Source organism: Manis javanica, chromosome 18 (genome assembly GCF_040802235.1).
Source record: "Manis javanica isolate MJ-LG chromosome 18, MJ_LKY, whole genome shotgun sequence".
NCBI classification, from domain to species: Eukaryota; Metazoa; Chordata; class Mammalia; order Pholidota; family Manidae; genus Manis; species Manis javanica.
Window position 1 is genome coordinate 119,936 of NC_133173.1, and position 20,290 is coordinate 140,225.

Consider the following 20,290-nt stretch of genomic DNA (forward strand, 5'->3'; position numbering starts at 1 on the left):
CAATGAAAGAGCTCTAGGTAAAGTTCCAATGTCCTCTCAGCAATATCCAATGGGGCTAGCCACTTCCTCCATCTTGAAACAGTCTTTTTATACTGGTTTTCATGACACCACCCTCCAGTTTTCTTTCTACAAGGTTGTTGGAAGAGAATTTTCCATGTCTCCCATCTCACATTTCTATATGACTTGCAAGTAAAGACAATGACTGCGTTTGTTCCAGATTATTTTTTAAACAATGTTCATACATTAAATAGCTTTGGAAAATAAAGAGAGGGTCTCCTCCTAGAGCCAAGGGCAGGCATGCTTACTGCCCATTATAAAAGACTTGGGCTCCCTAAGTCAGAGTCCTTTTCTGTAACACAACCAGTCTGTGCAGGTCTTACCTGGTCCTCTTCAACCTCACCCTATACAAAATGGAGCTTGGGAAACCAGGACAAAGTTGGGTAACAAGGAGGCTGCTTTGCTACAGGTAATAAACTATCCATGTCTCTGATTCAAGAGACTCCTGTCTTCTGCTGGCACCTCACAGACGCTCTGTTAGGCTAACGTGTTAACTTGCAAGGAAAGTACAACTTTAGGTCCTCTCCAGTTCTTAACACTTTCCAGTAGCCCTATTTCCTGGCTCACCTCTACTCCTTTGCCTGCTCTTTAAATGTAGAAGTTTCCCAGACTTCATATCTAGGCTCACTTCTTTTCTCACTCCATACTATCTACCTTCAGGAGTTTTAATTACTCCTATGGCTTCAACTGTCTATCTATACACTAATAATTCCAAAATATTGTTTTGCACTTCACGTGTGTCTTCTGAGCTCCAGAACCATCTGTCCAACTGCCTCATGAACACCTCTACTTAAACACTGTTATGTTCCCAAACTCACTAGGAAAACTGATTCCCCTCTGCCCCTGCCCCAGTTTCCCACCTCCTCGGGTTTGCTAGCTCAGGCTGTACCACCACCATCCACCCATGCTTACGCCGAAAACATGTAGGCATCGCCCTTGACACCTTGCCTACTTCTTTCACCACGACCACTAAATCAGTCCAAGCCACCACTTTCTCTCTCTCTCTCACCCAGATTCTCTACTTCATCTTTCCACCTCCACACCTGCCCCATTCCAGTGGCTTTCAAAGTGTGGTCCCTGGATTCCTGGGGGGACCCAGAAACTGTTTTAAGAATTATTCAAGGTCAACTAAGACATTACTTGCTGTTTTCACCATCCTGTCACATGCACAGATGGTTCAAAAGCAATGGAAAATAAAACTGCTGGTTCCTTGACAGGACTCAAGGCAGTGGCACCAAGCTGAACTTGGACTCATATTGTTCATTTTCACACAAAATACCAGTTTCACCTAAGAATGTCTTTGATGAAGAAAAAAAGTGTTAATTTTATTAAATTTTAACTGCTGAGGTCAAGTTTTAATATTCTGCATGACAAAAATGGAAAGTATTTCCAGTCAAAATCAAAGTTCAATGGTTGGTTGAGGAAAACGCTTGTGTGATTGTACTACAAACTAACCTATCTACTTTTCCCAAAGAACATCGTTTTCACTTGAAAGAACTCACAAACTATGGTTACTCAAAAGCAGGTATCTGGCAGACAATTTCTCAGAAATGAATGACGTTAACCAGTCTGTTTACTCTCTAGTCCTGCCAGTATCTGCTCATCACTCTCAATGAAGGGCTTTGAGAAGTAAGGCTTCCAAGCGTGGACACTTCCTATCACACACAGCATATAAACAATGCACAGACCCACCTCTGCCATCACCACTGAAAGGCACCTGTTCCACACCACCAGCCGCCAGCCCCCCAGCACCTGCCCAGCCACTCCAGACCTGCGCCTGCCTGGCACACAAGCCAACTTCTCCGATACAGAGCGGGCTGGACCCCACCTTATGCATAAGGTCTGAGGCCCTTCCCAGTCTGTCCTTCTTGAGCATTCTACATCGGCCCTACAATACCATACCAAGTTTCCTTACATTTCAGTTAGTCAAATTACATATGTACAAAAAGTTAGTACGGTCAATAATTATTTATATTAAATTTCCCTGTTCTACCCTGATGAGACTGAGATAGCTACAATACTAAAGCACTGCACTTTCATCTTTGCCATTTATGTCCCTGTTGCTAAACTGTGCTTTCTCTAGCACAAAGATGCTATCTTAGCCGTCTTTCATTTGCCAGAAACATGTGAGTGCTCAATAAATTTTAGCTGATGAATTAAACAAGGCTGTTGGGAGATTCACACACCAAGTAGAAAACTGGACTAGGTTAATTCTGCCTCTTCTAGAATTTCTAGAATTCTATGAATCCAGAAAGCTAATCCTCTAAGGACAGGTAACCAAAAATACATGTGGGAACCAGGACAAGCTGGTAACATACACTGAAAAAGTACAATAATCTGTGTTATCACACTTCTGGAATGAGCTGCTAACAATAGATATTCTTTTGCTCAATTATAAGATTCAACAGGCAGTTCAGGCTCTGAAAAAAGATGTTGAGGTCTGCTATGTCACATGGGAGGCAGCTGATGAAAGGCATGTCCAAGCTTCCAGGACTGCAGATCCTACATTCAAGACGAAATGGCTGCTAATAAGATTAGGCAACGCAGCACACCTTTCAGGCCAGAGGTCACAAACTGCTGACCTACCGACATGTTTTGTTTGCTCTGCAGTTTTCACATTTTTAAATTTAATAGCTAACATTGAAAAACCAGAAATTACTCACATGGAATTCCAAATTTCTAGCTTCTTAATACACATATCAGAGAATTTCACAGAACTAACCTCACACTTCTGTTGGAAGTGAGTAGCACCTGGGTAGGGCCTGTACTCCCCATCTGCCACAGTTCCGACCTTTATGTCTTTGTAAGCGTGAGCTCGCAGCCCTCTGTGCAGCAGTTTGACAAGCATCACAGTCACAGATTTTTGTTGAAGTTTCTCCTCTACCACTTACCAGGTAATGGTACTTAGTAGCAGAACCTCAGCCAAGTGGGTAATAACAGAACTTATCTTACAGAAGAGATACAGTACATAATAAATAAACAGTAGCACTTTTATTACTGCCACCATTAAGCTGGAAAACAATGGTATTAAGGAAGGAAAAGCACTGGTCTGAAATCAGAAGATAGGAGTCTAAGATCCAACTTCCTCGCTTTAATGATACATTACCTTAGGCAAATTACCTAGATTTTTAGCCTCATTTTCCTCATCTGTATAAAACCAACTTTCCTACATACCGCAAAGCAATGCAGTAAGGACAAATAGGTAATGTAAGAAGGGTTTTGTCCTTCTGAAAAAGTGAAAATACCAGGTTTACACAATAGATGAAGAAATCATCCATAAAGGATATCAGTATTGACAACTCGCTACTAAACAGGTTTTAGATAAACTGAGGAGGACAGAAAAATACACCAGACTGAAGGAAGGAAGAAACATTCCAGGCTTGCCTAAAGCCCCAAGGAGGGCAGCTGTGGAGTCCAGATCGAGAAAGAGGGCAGGGGACTGGGCAAGAAACTGCTAATTTAGCTATAAGGTAAACCTAAAAACCCTGTTCAAGGCCAGTAGCCTGGAGAAAAGATCAAGAAACTGTTCTAGAAGGACCTGTAACCCTAGCAGATCTGTGACAGTATTAAGTCTGATTGGAGTCAAGGTTTTATTTCTGTCTCTGGTCAATACAGTAGCTCCCCCTTATCCTCAGGGGATAGGTTCTAAGACCCCCTGGGTGCCCGAAAACGTGGATAGTACTGAACCCTATATATACTATGTTTTTTCCTAGTCCTACATGCTTACAATAAGGCTTAATGTATAAATTAGGCTCAGAACAGATCAACAATAAAATAGAGCAATTACAATAGACTGTAATGAAAGTTATGTGAAAGTGGTATTTCTCTTTCTCAAAATAGCTTATTGTTCTGTCCTCACCCTTCCTGTGATGTGAGATGATGAAACACCTACATGTTGAGATGGAGGGGAGGATGGGGCATATGATGTGGCACTGGGCTGCCTCTGACCCTCTGCTGATGTGTCGGGAGGATCATCTGCTTCCGGACCACAGGTAACTGGAAACCATGGAAAGCGAAACCGCAGATAAGGAGGGAGACTGCTGCACCAGGTTGGATGGGATCTATTTCCAATGAAGAATTCTAACCCTTTATGTATGTATGGCAAGAGTCTAAAACAGCCAAAAGAGAGAAAACAGATTCCTGCTTCAAATTTTTTTTTTTACTCACTGACAAAGGTAGAGAAAACAAGAAAAACAATGTATGTTATTGATGAAAGTGCAGATGAAAGTGCAGAGACCCTTCACTCCTGGTAAGCAGGTTAGCTGGTACCATCTGCTGACTTAACAGATAGACCTCATGGTGCCTGTCCAACCGGCTACCCGTGGAATGGACAGTCCTCAGTGTCCCATTACCTCCCTGGCTATAGCACTGAAGCAAGAGCCAATCCCTCAGCAGGCCTGCTGAGAAAAAAAACACTAGGACAATTACATTCCTCTCTCAGGAATTTGCAGTCAGGAAACAGATTGAACAAGAAAGGTGTTAAAAACTAACCTAGGGACTGAAGTTGCCATTTGCAGTCATGAACAAAGTTAGTAGGCGGAGGAGGCTTGCCTGCAATGAAGTAGAGAGAGCAAAGAATGGAGAGAGCAGAAATCGGAAGCCCCAAGAGAACAAATAAACAGCTTTCTCAATTCCAGCCCACTACCCATTTTCTTGAGACTATTCCATTTCACTGACCTAGGAGTTGTATCCTTAGAATAAATCTTTCTTCACCTGAGCTAGTGATCTACCAAAAAGCCTAATACTGAACACAAACTGTCAGCAAAAGTAGAGTTAAAACCAACAGACCTTGGACAAAATGCAGAGTTGGTGAGGGCATTACTGTAATGGAGCACTAGAATCATGCCAGGTAAAGGTAATTAGAAAGTTATGTACTACGTATAAACATCACAAGCACACTGTTCTGTTGCTTACCCAACTCACAGACCCTTCCAGAATTCATGGAAGAAACAAGATTAGAAAACATAGACTCGTGTTCCTTCCAGCATGACAACTGGACCAGTAAGAGACACCTGACAAGCCCAGTCAAACTAGGCTAAAATAGGTGAAAAAGTCATCTAGAGGTAGTCTTCACTGGCGGGTAAGCCAATCGTGACGTACGAAGAATGGCATCACACAAAATGATTAAGTAAAGTGGGCTTAGCAACAGAAGACTGCAGAGCAGATACTTAAAAAAAAAAAAAGGATAAAGAGACTGGGCAAACTTCAAATGACAAAAACAACAGCCTCTGACTAGAAATTCTGGTTCCCATGTGGCCTCACTGTGCTTTCTTGCTTTCTCTTTGGATGTGTGGAAACTGCATCTTTTTTACTTGAGTGCTGAGTTAAGTACGTTTTTCTTCCTTATATTCAAGGGTAAGGGTGAAGACTGGAACAGATAGTATATAGTAAACAAGGGAAGTGTGTAGTGGGGATGAACGGAACAGCACACTTTCAATCCAATAATTGTGTATGATGACAAGGTTGCACCAAAATGTAAATAGTATACACACATAGCAGCTTTATTTATAAACAAGGGAAAGTTGGTAACTTCAATACTCAAAGATCAACTAACCAATCCACAGATGCATTCAAACAGGCAATACCGGTAGCCTTTAGAAACTGTAGAAATGCTTGGATATTCTTTTCTGAGTCAGGGAGCATGAGTTCCCTGACTCAGAAACCAAATATATATTCAGACAGCAAGCGAAACTTGTATTCAATGACATGGAAAGATATCCATGACAAATATTAAGTTAAAAGAGCTATAAAACTATACTGTAATTTTGTTAAAAGCAGCATATTTAAATACATATGTGTACACATATGCTAAAAATGAGATTCTGCACTGCCTGTCATGTTCTTGTCTGTTTGTGATTCTCAACCCCAACCTAATTTCTTAGAAACAGTAAAACTCCCCCCAAAAATTAAATACAGCTTTTTTTTCAGAGGTAGAATTTAGAAAAACAAGTCCTAGCTTTACTGTAGGACTGGGCAATACTGTGGTGAAAAAGGCAAGCAGTTAGGAAGGAAAAAGGAGTGAATGAAATAACCTTAGATAAATGAGGGGTCTGGGGTTGCAACAGCCGCAGGCCCTGCTGCCTATACGGCTACTCTCTCAGACAAGCTTCCCTACAGACAGGTGCCCTGTCCTCCACCACTCAACACTTCTGTTTGTTTCCATTATGTTTTCTGTTCATTCTGATTTCCCAAGTGGTGACTGTTCTCTATGATCCCTCTGTTTAACAGTAATTCAAGTCCCAGTTCCTTCAGAAGGCAGTCTGATTATTCCAGGCAACAGTAACTTCTCCCGTCCTTGGAAATAAACATATTTTCAAATTAAGAGATCTACTTTAAGAAAGTCATTCAAAATTTCTAAGGTGGTAGTCAGTGCACTGGAGGGTCAGACTAAAAGGGCAATCTCCCACAAGTGAAATGTAAGATCAAAATGTAATCAATGCCACAATGTGTCCACTTCCAAAAAGATAACATGTGCATAAGCTTCAAAAGCAAAAAGATAACTGGCAGCAAAAAAGCAGAAATCAAAAAATTTCTGTTGTATTCTATCTGAAGACAGACTTAATGAAGGAAGGTGTCATTAGTGAGGCGGACAGGCCAGGCTGGTTCAAACACTACCCACTGCCAACCACTTCAACCACTTCCCCTTTGCATTTCTCTACTGTAAAAATTAGAAAGCCAAATACTTGGTATTTGGGCCTCCTTGAAGCTCAGAGGGGCCAATGACATTTTGGCCAAGGAGATACAGGCAAAAGTCCCCAGTGAGGGTTTCTCTTCCAGTTTTGCACTTCCAGCTGCCTAGAACACAGACATAATGCCTAGAGGTATAGCAGCTATTTGCAACCAAAAGCAAGCAAGCAAAACAAAAATAGGAGAAGCCTCTGTCCTTTGCTGACACTGGTGCCATACAGTCCAAGACATCCACATCTAGACTTGTTATGTGAGAAAAACAAACCCCTATTTGTTAGTCACTGTATCATAGGTTTTCAGCTCCTTGCAGCTGCAGGCATTCCTGATACAGGGAGGAGAGAGTTAGAAGAGTAACTCTAGGCTACTTTCCTTCCCTACCACATAAGAGGGACAGAACACATTCCCTTCATTAATAGCTACTAAGCTGTAGTTCTCAGCCTGGCAGGCATCAGAAAGTGGGATGGGAGCAGAAAAGACCGCAGTCCTGAGCTCGGTGACCACCAAAGCAATGTCTCCTAAGCACCTGTCTGGGAATCCATCCCACCTGGTCCTTCCAAAAATGTAACAAGGACTTTTTGTCCTCATGATAACCAAGCAAAATGGCCTTCTACCCAAGTTGCTTCTTTCTTTCATAGTCAATTCTTTCCAATTTTATTCTCTCTTAAAGAAATTAAGTAATTACTAATAAGCCTCTCATAACCACTCTTATGGAAAAAAAAAAAACAGGATTTTCCCCCATAGAAATATAAAACAAATTCCTCTTTTGAAGGCATTTATGTTTATAGATGTTCTATTGTACTTATTATGGTTATAAAAATTCTGATAATCTGGAACTCAGTTATGTATAGATGCCTGTGATGGCTTATTTTCCAGAGGTAACTTAGCTTCTGTATTACTCATTCTCTTCCAATGCATTTTAGCTGTTTTTGATAGTTTCTTGCTGGCTTACTGCATTTGGGAAATAGAGGCGATCTTTAAGTATGCACATTTCCACAAACTAACCACAGAAAGAATTTATCACTCAATCTAAAAAACCCCCTCACATATGTTTTTACTTTAAAAGCTATAAAAAGTGGGTTAAGAAACTTCCAGGGCAGAATCACTAGATATTCGGAAAAAGCAAAGGGAAATAAAAGATTTGTCTTGCATATAATCAATATAGCTATTCCCTTTTCAAAATTAATACAAACGTATCAACAGCGAAGAGACTAAATAAACGTGAATGAAAGATATACAGCACTAAGAAAACAACCAACCTCTCAATACAAATCTCTGCAGCTAACTGTGCAAGGTAAAGGATATTACTCTTTATTGGTGAATTATTTCTAAATGGCAACCCAATTCTAAGTCAGGGATTGTCTCCAAAATAAATCTTCTCACAATGTATGAGAAAATACTGTTAGCGGCAGTCTAAAATACTTAAATCTATCAAAATCTACAAAAAAAAAAAAAGGCCACAAAAGCAATCTTAATTAAACTAAACGCAAGGGGAAAAAATTAAGACCAAGATGAAAGAAGAACTTCCACCAAAACTGATGGCACTATTTTTGGAATTTATCTTTTCATATAGTTTTCTCGCAGAAGTCAACTGTCAATAAAGTCTAAACTTCCATCCAAAACCCTGGTTTCAGCTAAGTCCTTGCTTCTGAGACCTCAGTGAAGAGTTTGACCCTGACCTGTATCTACAAAGGTCTGCCACAAGTGCTGGTGCACAGGCCAGGACAAACCATGCCCAGAACTGCAGAATAACTCAAGTCAGTGGGCTCTTTTGAGGATCCTCTTCAAATGATGGTGAATAAAGAACTAGAGGCACTGCTCACTTAAAAATTAAAATATACATCTAATAGCTATAGAATATCGCCAGTTAGGTTCTGGTTTTTAAATTGCATTCTTCGGAGAAGAATATCTTTGCTAAATTAACCTAAGACTTTTCAGTGAGGAGTTAAGATATGGGCTTACACCTTCCTCAAACAAAAGTTGTCCCAAGGAGTTTTTAAAATATTAAAGATATGCATAAATGTACCTGTTACTATATGGTGGGAACAAATTTAAAATTTCTTCAGCTCGGCTTGACAAATGCATTATTATTATTAAAAACTAAACAAACCCAAGAAATTATAAGCAACATTACCATACTTGGTGCCTCCAAGTCTATGAACATTGAAGAACTTATGTGAACTGTCATTTAATGTTTCAATAAGGTACTCAAAGGCGTATCCTGAAAAAGAAAATACACTTTCATTAAACACAGCTACAAAGTACCTTATTCCAAGTGAAAATACCTGGAAACCTGCTTTACCCAACAGAATTTTCTGCCATGTGGAAATGTTCTGTATTTGCATGCCTAGTAAGGTGGCCATTAGCCACAACTGGCTACTGAGCACTTGAAATGTGGCTATGACAACAGAGAAACGGAATTTTAAATTTTTATTTAATTTTAATTAATTTAAATGTAAATAGTTACATGAGGGTAGGGTCCACTGTATGGGACAGTATAGCTCTAAATTACGAGTCTTATCAAATAAAAACTGGCAAAGCAACTCCTGAAATGTGCTAACAAAGAACTTGGACAGGGACAACAGGAATGATTTAAATAAGGTAGAGGCATGTTTTGGAAAGACATGTCCTGAGTATTACCGAAGTACAGATAGAACAATTTGAGAATGCCACAATTTAGAAGGGCCAATTTTTGCTTAACTGAAATATTTTTTCAGAGTATTCAACATGTTAAAAATCAAAACCAAACCAAGCCAAACATCTGGGTAAATTAGCCAAGTGCCCCTAAAACCCCACATTTTTCTGGTTTTGCAAAAGCTGAGGCAGAACTTCAAAGCGAAGTCCTGAGCGTCCGGTGCAATGCGCCCCAGCCCTTAACGCTCTTAGGGAAGCGGTGGGGAGGCAGCCCCGAGGGGAAAGGGCCGTCGGGTGCTCCGTGCAGACTCTGCGGAGAGTGGGAAGGGCCCTCAACGTTATCTGGACCTCGGGCCGAGGTGAGACGAGACGAGCCGGGCCCACTCTGCGAACAGGGTGCTTTTCCTCCTCGTACGCAGGGAGGCGGCTCCGCGCCGCAGTGGGTGGGCGCGAACCCGCGGTCCGGCCCTCGGCCTGGCCGCCCCGCGCGGCTCCCTGAGGCCGGAGGATCAGGCGGCGCGGGCCTCAGGACAGGCCGCCGGACAGACCCGCGAGGGGACCCCGGCCGCGCCACGTCCCTGACGGGGCGGGAGGGAACGACGGGGGCCTCCCGGCCTGGGCCACGAAAAGCCGGGAGGAACACCAGGGGCCGGGCTGGGGGGCGAGGCCCGGGGGCGCCGGTCGGTGTGCGGCCCCGCGGCAACACATCCGGCGGCCGACACTGACCTGCACCTGGGGCGTCCATCGCCAGAGACCATATTACCCCGCGAGCAGGGGCGGCGGGCAAGAGGCGGCGGGGTGAGGGAGGAGGCGACGGACAAGCACGGCCGCGAGGACGGGGCAGTCTCGTGCAAGCACCGCGAGAGCCGCGGAGCCGCAAGTCTGCGCTCGCGGGACTTGCAGTCCAACTCTCGCGAGGCCCTCGGGCGTGGAAACAAAGAAAGTAAGGGGCGGAGCTAGCTTGAACGCGACTCCCTGCGCTTGCGCAGGCACCTCTGTTCTTGCGAGACGGGGCCCGCCGGGACCTGCCGTGTAGGTTTCGCGGCGGCCTGGTGGCGTCCTGTTGCATGTCTGTGGCCCCAGGGCCCGGCGGCACGGGCCTCTGCGGGGTAGAGATGGGAGGGTGTGTTAGCATTGGAGTTCTCGGAAAGAACGCGAGCTGAACGCTGTCCCCGGAAGGTGAAGCCCGGTTACCGGCGGCGCGTGCGGCTCCAGGGGGACTGTGCAAGCGCCCATTAGGCGCGCTTCTGCCGAGTCAGTTATCCGCCCGGTCCGCAGTGCAGTCTCCCTTTCAGGGACCTGGTTCCTGGGGCAGCCACCGCCCCGCCGCTGTATCTCCCGGGGACAGCCGACCCCGCCCATCCTTATCCCTCCCTAACCCCAGGAGCGTCTCTGGTCGAGGACGGCGCGAGACTTGCTACTGTCTAGTCCCAACTCGGCTTGCTCTCTCCGCTTGCTGAGAAACACCCTTCGGCTTTTGCAACATCAGACTCGTTTTTTTCCTTCCTGTCCCTAGGGTGCGCCCTCTCAGTCTCCAAAGCCCCTCTTCTCTGCCCATCCTCAAAAATGCTGGTTTGGCTGGCTTGCACTACCTCCCACTCCCATTTTCCCAGTCCCGCCTCACCTTCTCCTTTGGCTTCAGTTGTTACTTAGGTGCTGATGTTCCCCAGTCCACCTGTAACCCAAACACATCTCCTAAACCCAGAGGTGTATATTCCAGAACCTGTTGGACGCCTCCACATACCACGGGCTCCAAGACCGAGCTAATGCCTCTTAAGACACACTATTCCTTTTGTACTTCCTGGATCAATGAATGACAACACCATCGGCCCAGGTACCCGTGCAAGAAATCCACACATGGTCCTTGACTCCTATACTATCTTCCTTTGATCATGAACCCAAGCCCTGTCAATGCAAACCCCAAATATTTGCTCTATTCGCCTTTCTAACCATTCTCTTGCGACCCACTCAGGTAGGGATTTCAAATTTTCTGTCTGATATGCCCTGTCTGGCTAACCCCTAACATTCTTCAGGCCCCAGTCCAGACATTATTTCCTACAGGAAATATTCACTGACCTCCCTGAAACCCCAGTTTGGGCTGGGAACCTGATGACATGCTTCCCTATCATCCTACTTACGTTAATGCACTTTATTACACTTGACTGGAATTGCCCATTTACTATATTCCCCCATTTCAGTTAGATGATTTTAGCTGCATGCAAGAGATTACCCAGCTAGCAGTGGCTTAAACAATAACCTATAATTATCTCATGTGACAAAGTCCACTTCAGGCAGTTCCAAGATTGGTGCAACAGATCAATCACACCTTGAAAGACTCAGGGCTCCTTCCCTATTTTGGCCCCATGATCCTCAGCATTTTGGTTTTTGTTCCTCAGACTTGTTGCCTCTTGGTTGTAAGATGAATGCATTGTACAGGAGCACCACGTCCTACAGCTTCCAAAAGCAGGAGGGAAAGTGGTGCGAAGCACATCTCTCTATCAGGAAGGAAAGTATTTTACTGAAGATCCTGTGCACACCTCTCCTCAACCAGAAATTAGACCAGTGGTTCTCTGCTCTGTCAAAAGGGGGTGCCCTTTTCAAAGCATACATTTTATAATGTCTCCTTTACTATGCTGGCATGAAATTTATTGATAATGTAACCTACACAAAACAAAAAAATATATAATGCCATAACTAATATAAAGGAGAAAGAAAATGAATTTATCAGAAAACAATATTATGAAATGTATGCACCTAAGCATGTCTACACTACATGACACGATGTAGTCAGATGCTTGTATCTACTTACTGTGGTTTTACAGAACATAAGACAATAGGGTATTATTATATCACAAATTTGTTCCTTTTTATTACTGAGTAGTATTCCATGGTACTTTTTAGTGCATCTCATCAGGAGGCACCTGAGTTCCTTTAGTTCCCTTTCTGGCAACTGAGTCATCTCTTAATCTAAAATCAGGTCAGGGTTTTAAGGCCAAATCTGCAGGACTCTAGAGCTCACGCTTTTATGTATCCACAGTTTTGTGGCTTGTCGTGGTTTCACTTATTGTGAGGGGTGGGGACAGAGGCTCCCACACCTTTCTAAGTCTCAGTCTGTCCTCTCACTAGCTAGGCCCCAAGAGCTGCCATATTCTTGCAATCTATTTTTTAATTCTACACAGGGAAAGCTATTTGGTTATATCAATAGTACCAAAATAAGTGCCATATCTAAAAATATAAAAACCATGATAAACAAGAACACCTGCCACTCAGTGGCTCACATTGGAGTCCACTGCTAAGCCTAGTTGGCAGGTAAGGTGAGAACAGTCGGCTGCCAGCTTTTGGCATATGAAATCAAAGGAAACAATTGTACACCCAAAACAAGTAGCCACATGTCCTGCCCATCTAGTCAAGTGGAATGCAATTAGGAGTTTTCCTTTTAGCTGATAAGAGCAGACCACATATTAAAACTCTTAAAACCCACTGAAATCCCTATCTGTTGGCCCCTGGTAGTTAAGAATATCCATGCAAGCTTGCAGAACTCTGTCCTTGAAACTGATAAAATGTAAAATAAGTCGAAGACCCCTATTCCTCAAATACCTATTATCATTTCTAAGGGAAGAGAAAGAACTATTACCAGCAAAATGGCGCAGAATCAAAATTTCAAAAGAACAGTTATGAGTTAAAACAACTTAGGGTGTCCCTCCAAAATTCATATGTTGAAGCCCTAACCCCCATACCTAAGAATGTGACCTTATTTAGAAACAGGGTCATTGCAGAATGTAATTAGTTAAGATTAGGTCATGCCAGAATAGCCTGGGTCCTAATTCAATGACTGGTGTCCTTGTAAGAGGAAACAGGAACGTGGGCCCACAAAGGAAAGGCAGCCATGTGAAGAGACAAGCACACGCACAGGGAAAATGCCAGGCAAAATGAAGGCAGAGGTCGGGGTGATGATCCAGGGAAGGAGAGGCCCAGAGGGGGTTCTTCCTCACAGACATCTTAAAAAACCAACTCTGTCAATACCAATGTCAGACTTCAGGCCTCCAGAATGGAGAGAAAATAAATTACTGTTGTTTAAGCCACCAGTTTGGTGTACAGTTGACCCTTGAACAATGCAGCTTTGAACTGTGTGGGTCCACTTATACACATATTTTTTCAATAAATATATTGGAAATTTTTTGGAGATTTGCAACCATTTGAAAAAAATTGTTTTTCTCTAGCTTACTTCATCATAAGAATATAGTATATAATACATATAACATACAAAATATGTACTCATCAACTGTTTTTGTTATCGGTTAGACTTCTGGTCAACAGTAGGCTGTTAGTAGTTAAGTTTTTTGTGAGTCAAAAGTTACGTGCAAACTTTTGACTGTGTGAGGGGTCAACACCACTAAGCTCCACATTGTTGAAAAGCTCACCTGTACTTTGTTATGGCAGCCCTAGGAAACTAATACAAATACCTTCTTGGGATATCAAAGGTGCAGTGAAGATAGTATAGAACAGTCAGGAGACCCAGCTTCCAATCCCAGCTTAGGCCCAAACTCACTGTATTGTCATACCCAAATGAACGAATCTATCAGGCCTCAGCTGTAAAATTAATTGGTTGAAGGAAATCCTCTCCTAGGTTCAAGAATTATTCTGTATAACCCATGACTGTGTATTTCCACTTTCAGGCATATGCCTTTTCCTTGGTCCCGCTCATCAAAGAAACCATGGTGTCCTGTCACACTGGGATTCCTAAATGTCTCTTGGCTTCACCTTCTCCACTCCTACCTTTGTTTGGGTTCTGATCAATGATGACAGATCATTGTATTAGGTTGAACCATATTAAATATATGACATTGGATCATTTTTGACCTAAAAAAAATAATTTAATACAGTTCTTCAACCTAGTAGTCATTTCCTAATTGGTGTCCCTGCTTTGGTCTTCCCTGCCCACCTTCTCACCACTACTCCAAACACCCTTCACAACACCATCAGGATATTCCACCGGAAAGGCAAATCTGACCATGTCTGCTTAAAATCTTTCAAAGTTCTCCCATCACCTTCAATGTAAAACCTGAACTCCCCTATGCAGCACTTGAAGCTGTTTGGGACCTGATCTTCCCCTACTCTCCAGTCTTACCTCTTTGACACAAGTCCCATTTTTACCTAATGCACCTCCATACAGAACTAATGTTGCTTGTGTTTCCCTGAAAATCAGCTCCATGTGACCTCAACCCTTTGCATGCTCACCAGGAACAGTAGAGGCTTCTCTTTATGAAGGCCTCACTGTCCTCACCTGTTCCCAGCACCCCAACAGTGGGCTCTCTCTCCATGGCTCCCTCTCAGAGCACTTAGCTCACTACACTGTTAATTCTTGTTCATTGTCTATTCATTCACTAGGCTGTGACCTCCCTGAATACAAGAGCCAGCTTTTCACTCTATCTCCCTATCTCCCAGTACAAGGCTTGGTATATGGCAGTTGCTCCAAAAAGTCTTGATGAATAGATGAATGGATGAGTGAATGAATGAATGCACTCTGATCACGCATATAAGAATCTCCAAACTTGTACAATAGGAAAATTTGATGTAAGTTATTTGAACTATGAAGTGATTCATCTTTCAAAACAAATTTTCTACAGAAATTCTGTCCTTAGCAAGCTATCCTAGTGAATTTGAAAATATGACTTGAATTTAAAATTAATTGATAGAAACTAGACTCAGAAAATGGTGCCTTGGACACTTTAATTTGGTTCAACGATCACTGAGGTATCATCTGTTACATTCCAGAATAGTGAAGGGGAAAGGGCTTGCCCTTGAGGAGCTCATAAATAAATGATGACATTTTAAGTGTTAATAAAATAATAATAGCTCACTCCTATTAAATCTTTTTAAGCACTTTACATGCATTCGCATTTAAACCCTCAAACACCCCATAAGACATGAGTATCAGTGTGTTTCTTGCTGCAAGAAACATCCAACTCAAACAGGCTCACATACAAGCCTCTTCTTGTATCAGCTGAAGAACTTCTATTTTCTCAGAAACATGGGGCAGCTCTCTCACAGAATCACAGAAAGGTGGTGGCGGGTGCGGGGGCCATTTCAGGAGCTTTCTGAATCTCACTTGCATGGGAAGAGCAGCCCCATTTAACAAAAGATTCTCTGATGGCTGATCTCAGCCAGGCCAGAGGCTAGATGCTGGGGACACAAAGATTAGGTTGGCTCCAGGTTTATGTCTTAGTCCCGATAGACCACTGAGAATAAAATAGACAGTGACAATGTATCCAGAGAGCCAGAAAACAATGTTCCTGGGAGGCAGTAGTATTTGAACGCAGCAACTTTGTCATCAGGACCTTTTCCAGCCAGCGTTGTGGACATTCGATGACCCTTTCTTGTGTCTCCTTCCCCAACTACTCTGATTTTCCTTTAGGCAGTTCGACCCTTCCTTACCCACCCTTCACAAGTCCACCATTGGACTCAGTACCTATTTGGCTCAGGAATTGGGGATTTACATAAGTAGAAGCAACGAATTACAAGACTTTTGCTAGGCTTTCTGACAAAGGAAACTTTCTTTCTTCTCTAAAAGTTGTGGGGAGAAAGGTTGTGACATCTGGAAAGGTTGGAGCTATTTTTACCACCACTGTGGTGAACCTGGAGCTGTGGGATCCACCTTGGGGAACCTGAGAATAAAGCCACAGCTGTTAGAAAACAGAGAGAATAAATAAATACTGCATTCTTGATGCCATCCATTTAGCTTGTGGATCAAGCCTTGCCTGTTCTCCATGACTTCTCTGTAATTTTTCTTCAGTTATGTGTGTCAACAAATCCCCTTCATAATTTAAGCCAATTTGTTATTGTTTTTTTTATAACTTGCATCAAAAGGTCTGATAGCTGCTGTACAATTTACTTAACTTCTCTAAGCTGCAGTTTCCTCAATTGTAAAGTAGGAATAGTGACAACTAAATGGATTATTGTGCAAATTGAATGTATCTGAGGGTTGTGTAAATTTCCAATAGTAGCTGTATCAAATTACCACAAAATTATTGGCTTATAGGAACACAATCTTATCATCTTACAGTTCCAGAGATCAGAAGTCTGAAATGGGTCCCACTGGGCTCAAATCAAGGCATCAGCAGGGCTGTAGGCCTTTCTAGAGGTTCTAGGGGAAGCCCGTTTTCTTGTCTTCTCCAGCTTCTAGACGCTGGTCTTATTTCTTGGCTCCTGGCTGCCTTCTCTCTTCCAAGCCAGCACTGGTATCACTCGGGCCTCTGCTTCCATCGTACATCTAACTCTGTGCCTCTCCTGCTTTCCTCCTCCTAAGGAGATTTGTGATTACGCTGGGCCATCCAGATAATCCAGGACAGTGTCCCCAAGGTAATAGCCAGGATATCCCTTGATAATCAAGGTGAGATGATCAACAACCTTAATTCTATCTGCAGCCTTAATTCCCTCTTGCCATGTAACGTCATGTACTCATGTGATACAGGGATTAGGACATGGGCATCTTTGTGGAGTGAAGGGATTATTCTGCCCACCACAGGGGTCTATTATTCCCATGGGCTTTGAAGCACAGATGAAGAACATTTAACACCCTTGGTGGGAACCAAAGGTTTTAAAGATAAAATGATGTCTAAGCTGAGTCCATTTAAAAATAATGTTTGCCGTTTATCAAATACCTCAGATAGTGCACCAGAAGGTTTGCATACACTTTTTGTAATCTGCATAATAACATTTAAGATAAATAAATATTATCTCTGTTGTAGAGATTTAAAAGTTGAGGTTCAGAGATGTGGAAGAAAATGACCCTTCATCAGCACTCATCAGTTGGTGGAACCAGAGAGGGAAGTTCTGATGAGAGCAAAAGAAGAGAAAAAGGTTCAGAATCCTGGGGCACTGGGAGGAAAGGCAGGGCCAGAGGGCATGGGGCAGTGCCTGGGTGCCAGGAGGAATGTTTGGGGAAAGCAGGAATCTGAAAGGGATTTGGGGTGATGTGGAAACGCCATTTCATGCAGAGATTTCACAAACTCTTTAAAACTTTCAAAACTTTTTCAAAAATCTTTAAAACTATTTCAAAAACTCTTTAAGCAAGAAGGGAACATGAGAAACCACCCAGTTTAAGGGTTTTTATACAGGCATGTGTCTTGCTCAAGTTCAATAGTGAGTTATCTAGTCAGACGACAGAGCCGGAATAGGAACCCAGATGGGGGGCCCCCGCACCACAACCCTTCAGTGAAGACAGGCCAGCTGCCAAGCATTCTTAGAACCAGCCCTTCACCCTCAGTTCTCTGGGGGCTCTTCCGGGCTGCTCAGCAGGTTCAGTCCTTGGTGTGTGCCCAGAAGATACAGTGAAGTCTGGGAGGTACGGTGTGGGCTGCAATTAGGAGAACAGCCTCTGGGTGGCAGGCATGAGTCACTGTTTCCCCGGGAGCCATGTAAACAGGCGTGGAGGATGCAGTGTCCGGCTCTGGCACCGGTGGCTGATGAAACCCTAAGAGAACAGTAAGACAGTGAAGTTCCCAATTGTACCCTCTGGCCTGGCAATAAAAACTGATTTTTTTATTAACACTTAAGACATCCACATGGCCCTTTCAAAGCAGTCATCCTACAAGGTCTGATATCTACTCCAACTGCAGCAGCAGCTCCTCTCCGAGCGGCCTCCAGAGCCCTGGGCTGGACTGGACGGGTCGGGCTGGAGGCTGAGCTCTTGCTCTGGGGGCTGTTCGTCTAAACCTCATAATATTAAGATCTGACTTTCCCTCCCCAAATCCCAGACGCCCTGGGCCTTCCTCCTACTAACTACTGGTCTTTTCCTGCTGCTAAGATATAAAACCCTGATCCAAACCACCACTGGATTATTGGTCTGGTCTCAAAACCACAAGCAGAGGGATTCTGTTAAAATGGAAGCCAGCATCTTACTACACTGATGGACAGTGAGTGCAATAGGGTATGGGGAGCGGGGAACTTGATAATATGGGTGAATGTAGCAACCACGTTGTTTTTCTTGGGAAACCTTCATAGGAGTGTAGTATCAATGATACCTTTAAAAAATAAATTTAAAAAAAAATGGGAGCCAGCTTAAGTTGTCCTTGCTCAGAACTCCACCCTGGCTCCCATCTCACTTGCAGTCAAAGTCAAAGTCCTTAACATGACCTCCAAGGCACTCCACAATCTACCTCTCCTCCCTGACCTCATCTCCTGCAATCCCCTGCTCACTCCGCATTAGCCTCACTGGCCTCTTTGCTTTGAGCACCAAGCACAGTTCATTCTCCAGACCTTGCACCTGCAGGTCTCTCTGCCTGGAATCTCCTCCCAGACATCCACATGGCTTGCTCCATTTTCTCCTGGCCTTTGCTCAGTGAGGTGGCTCCTGAGCATTCAATATATGTGGCAAACCTCAGCACTTCTTACATATATTTTTCTGCTTTATTGCTCTCCACATACTTACTGTGATATAAGATGCTATACTGGTGACTCACCACTTGTTGTCTGTCTTCTACTGGAATGTAGGCTCCATGAGGGCAGGGAGTTGATTGTTTTGTTCACTGCTACATCCCCAGTGCCCAGAATTGGCACATGACAGACATTCAATAAATATCTGTTGAAAGGATGTGTAAATAAAGTCACCTGGCAGGCAAGCCCAAAGAGAATACCTAACTTGTCTCTCTGAATCCAAAGGGGAGAACATTAGAGGCAGGGGCCTCTACTGATTTCTGGTTGAATCTGCCTCTGCAACTTTAGTTTACTGATGATTTAAAATTTCAAACTGGAGAGGTTTTTCCTGGTCAAGGTTATGCCTACTGTGTTGGAATAAATGATGGTGGAAAACTGTTTTAAAAGAAGCTCATCAGACACACTGAGGAGCCCCAAATCCATGCAACAGAAAGCCCCACAGCTCTAGGGAAGACATCCCATTCCTGGGCAAGATGTCACAAAAGCTCACAGTATCTCTTAGTTTTAGGACCTGGAATACCTTTGTGTGTTGTTAAGGCAAGAAGCGCTGTCTCTGAAAATGTGGGACTAGGTTCTGACGTTAAGAAAAAACTCTAGGGATCAACACTGTGCTGTACAGGAGTGGAAGTTTGGCCCCCAGGCCTTGAACTCAGAGTGGGCTGCCTCTGTCTCCTATGCTGCACACCACCCCCATCTGGTGAAGGATTGTCTCTAGCCTGGGTTCCTGCCTGACCTCCTCACTGGCACCTGCCTGAACCCAACTGCCCAGGATAGGCTTCCAGAGGCATCGACTTTGATTACAATAACTTTCCTGATCAAAACCCCCAATTCCCACACAAAGGCAACATCTAAAGTCTCTAGGCTGATATTGGCACCTCTTGTGTCTGTCTGGCTGTGGACACCTGGTTCCATCTTCGTCAGTGTCTCACCTCCCTGGCTCTTGTGCGTCATCCAGCAGGTGCTGAGCTTCCTACCTCAGCATTTTTGTTCCTGCTCTTCCACCTCCCATTTGACTCCCATGCCAGAACAGCACCCCCATCTTCCCTGGTATATGCAAACCCGCACGGTGTCCAGCACCCTTGTTTTCCCTGAGGCCTCCCAATCTCCCACACAGTGGTAGGACCACTTTGCTCTCCACGCATGTGGCGTCTTTGAGCTGCTCCTGACAGATCTCCCCTAGACCAAGTTTGGACTGGAAGGTTGAGCAGGGTTCCAGGGACCTCGCAGCATCACTGCTCCACCCCAGCCTGATCTCTGGAGCCCCTCCCTCAACCTGCTGGCCTTTGACGTTTAGCAACCCACCTGCATGTCCACCTGCACCAGGTGTCAAGGATCCTTGTTTCTCCTCTGGCCTTGGCTTTGCCTCCACCTCCCCACTCCATGGAGCTCAGCCTCTCATGATACGAGCATCTATCTCCCAGCACTGGGTGTGTCTAGAGCACTGAACATTTTCTATTTTCACACCACACAGCCCCAAACA

General features: G+C 43.9%; 1 protein-coding gene and 1 long non-coding RNA gene across 3 annotated transcripts in view; both read right to left on the reverse strand.

Annotated features, from left to right (window-relative positions):
- The window catches only part of IREB2 (iron responsive element binding protein 2), a 54,895-nt gene extending 44,633 nt beyond the window's left edge, over window positions 1-10,262 (reverse strand). The window contains exons 1-2 of one of the 2 annotated variants that reach the window (XM_073227227.1): window positions 10,102-10,261; window positions 8,876-8,962 (exon numbers count right to left, since the gene is read on the reverse strand). In XM_073227227.1, coding sequence (XP_073083328.1) covers window positions 8,876-8,962; window positions 10,102-10,120 — 106 coding nt within the window. In that variant the 5' untranslated portion in view covers window positions 10,121-10,261. Of the gene's footprint in view, window positions 1-8,875; window positions 8,963-10,101 lie in introns of both variants that reach the window. The other variant, XM_073227228.1, reaches the window with a different exon arrangement.
- A 7,207-nt stretch (window positions 10,263-17,469) lies between these two features.
- LOC118971550 (uncharacterized) overlaps window positions 17,470-20,290 on the reverse strand; it is a 36,837-nt gene continuing 34,016 nt past the window's right edge. The window contains exons 2-3 of the long non-coding RNA XR_005060027.2: window positions 18,837-18,955; window positions 17,470-17,848 (exon numbers count right to left, since the gene is read on the reverse strand). This is a non-coding gene — a long non-coding RNA (uncharacterized lncRNA). The remainder of the gene's footprint in view (window positions 17,849-18,836; window positions 18,956-20,290) is intronic.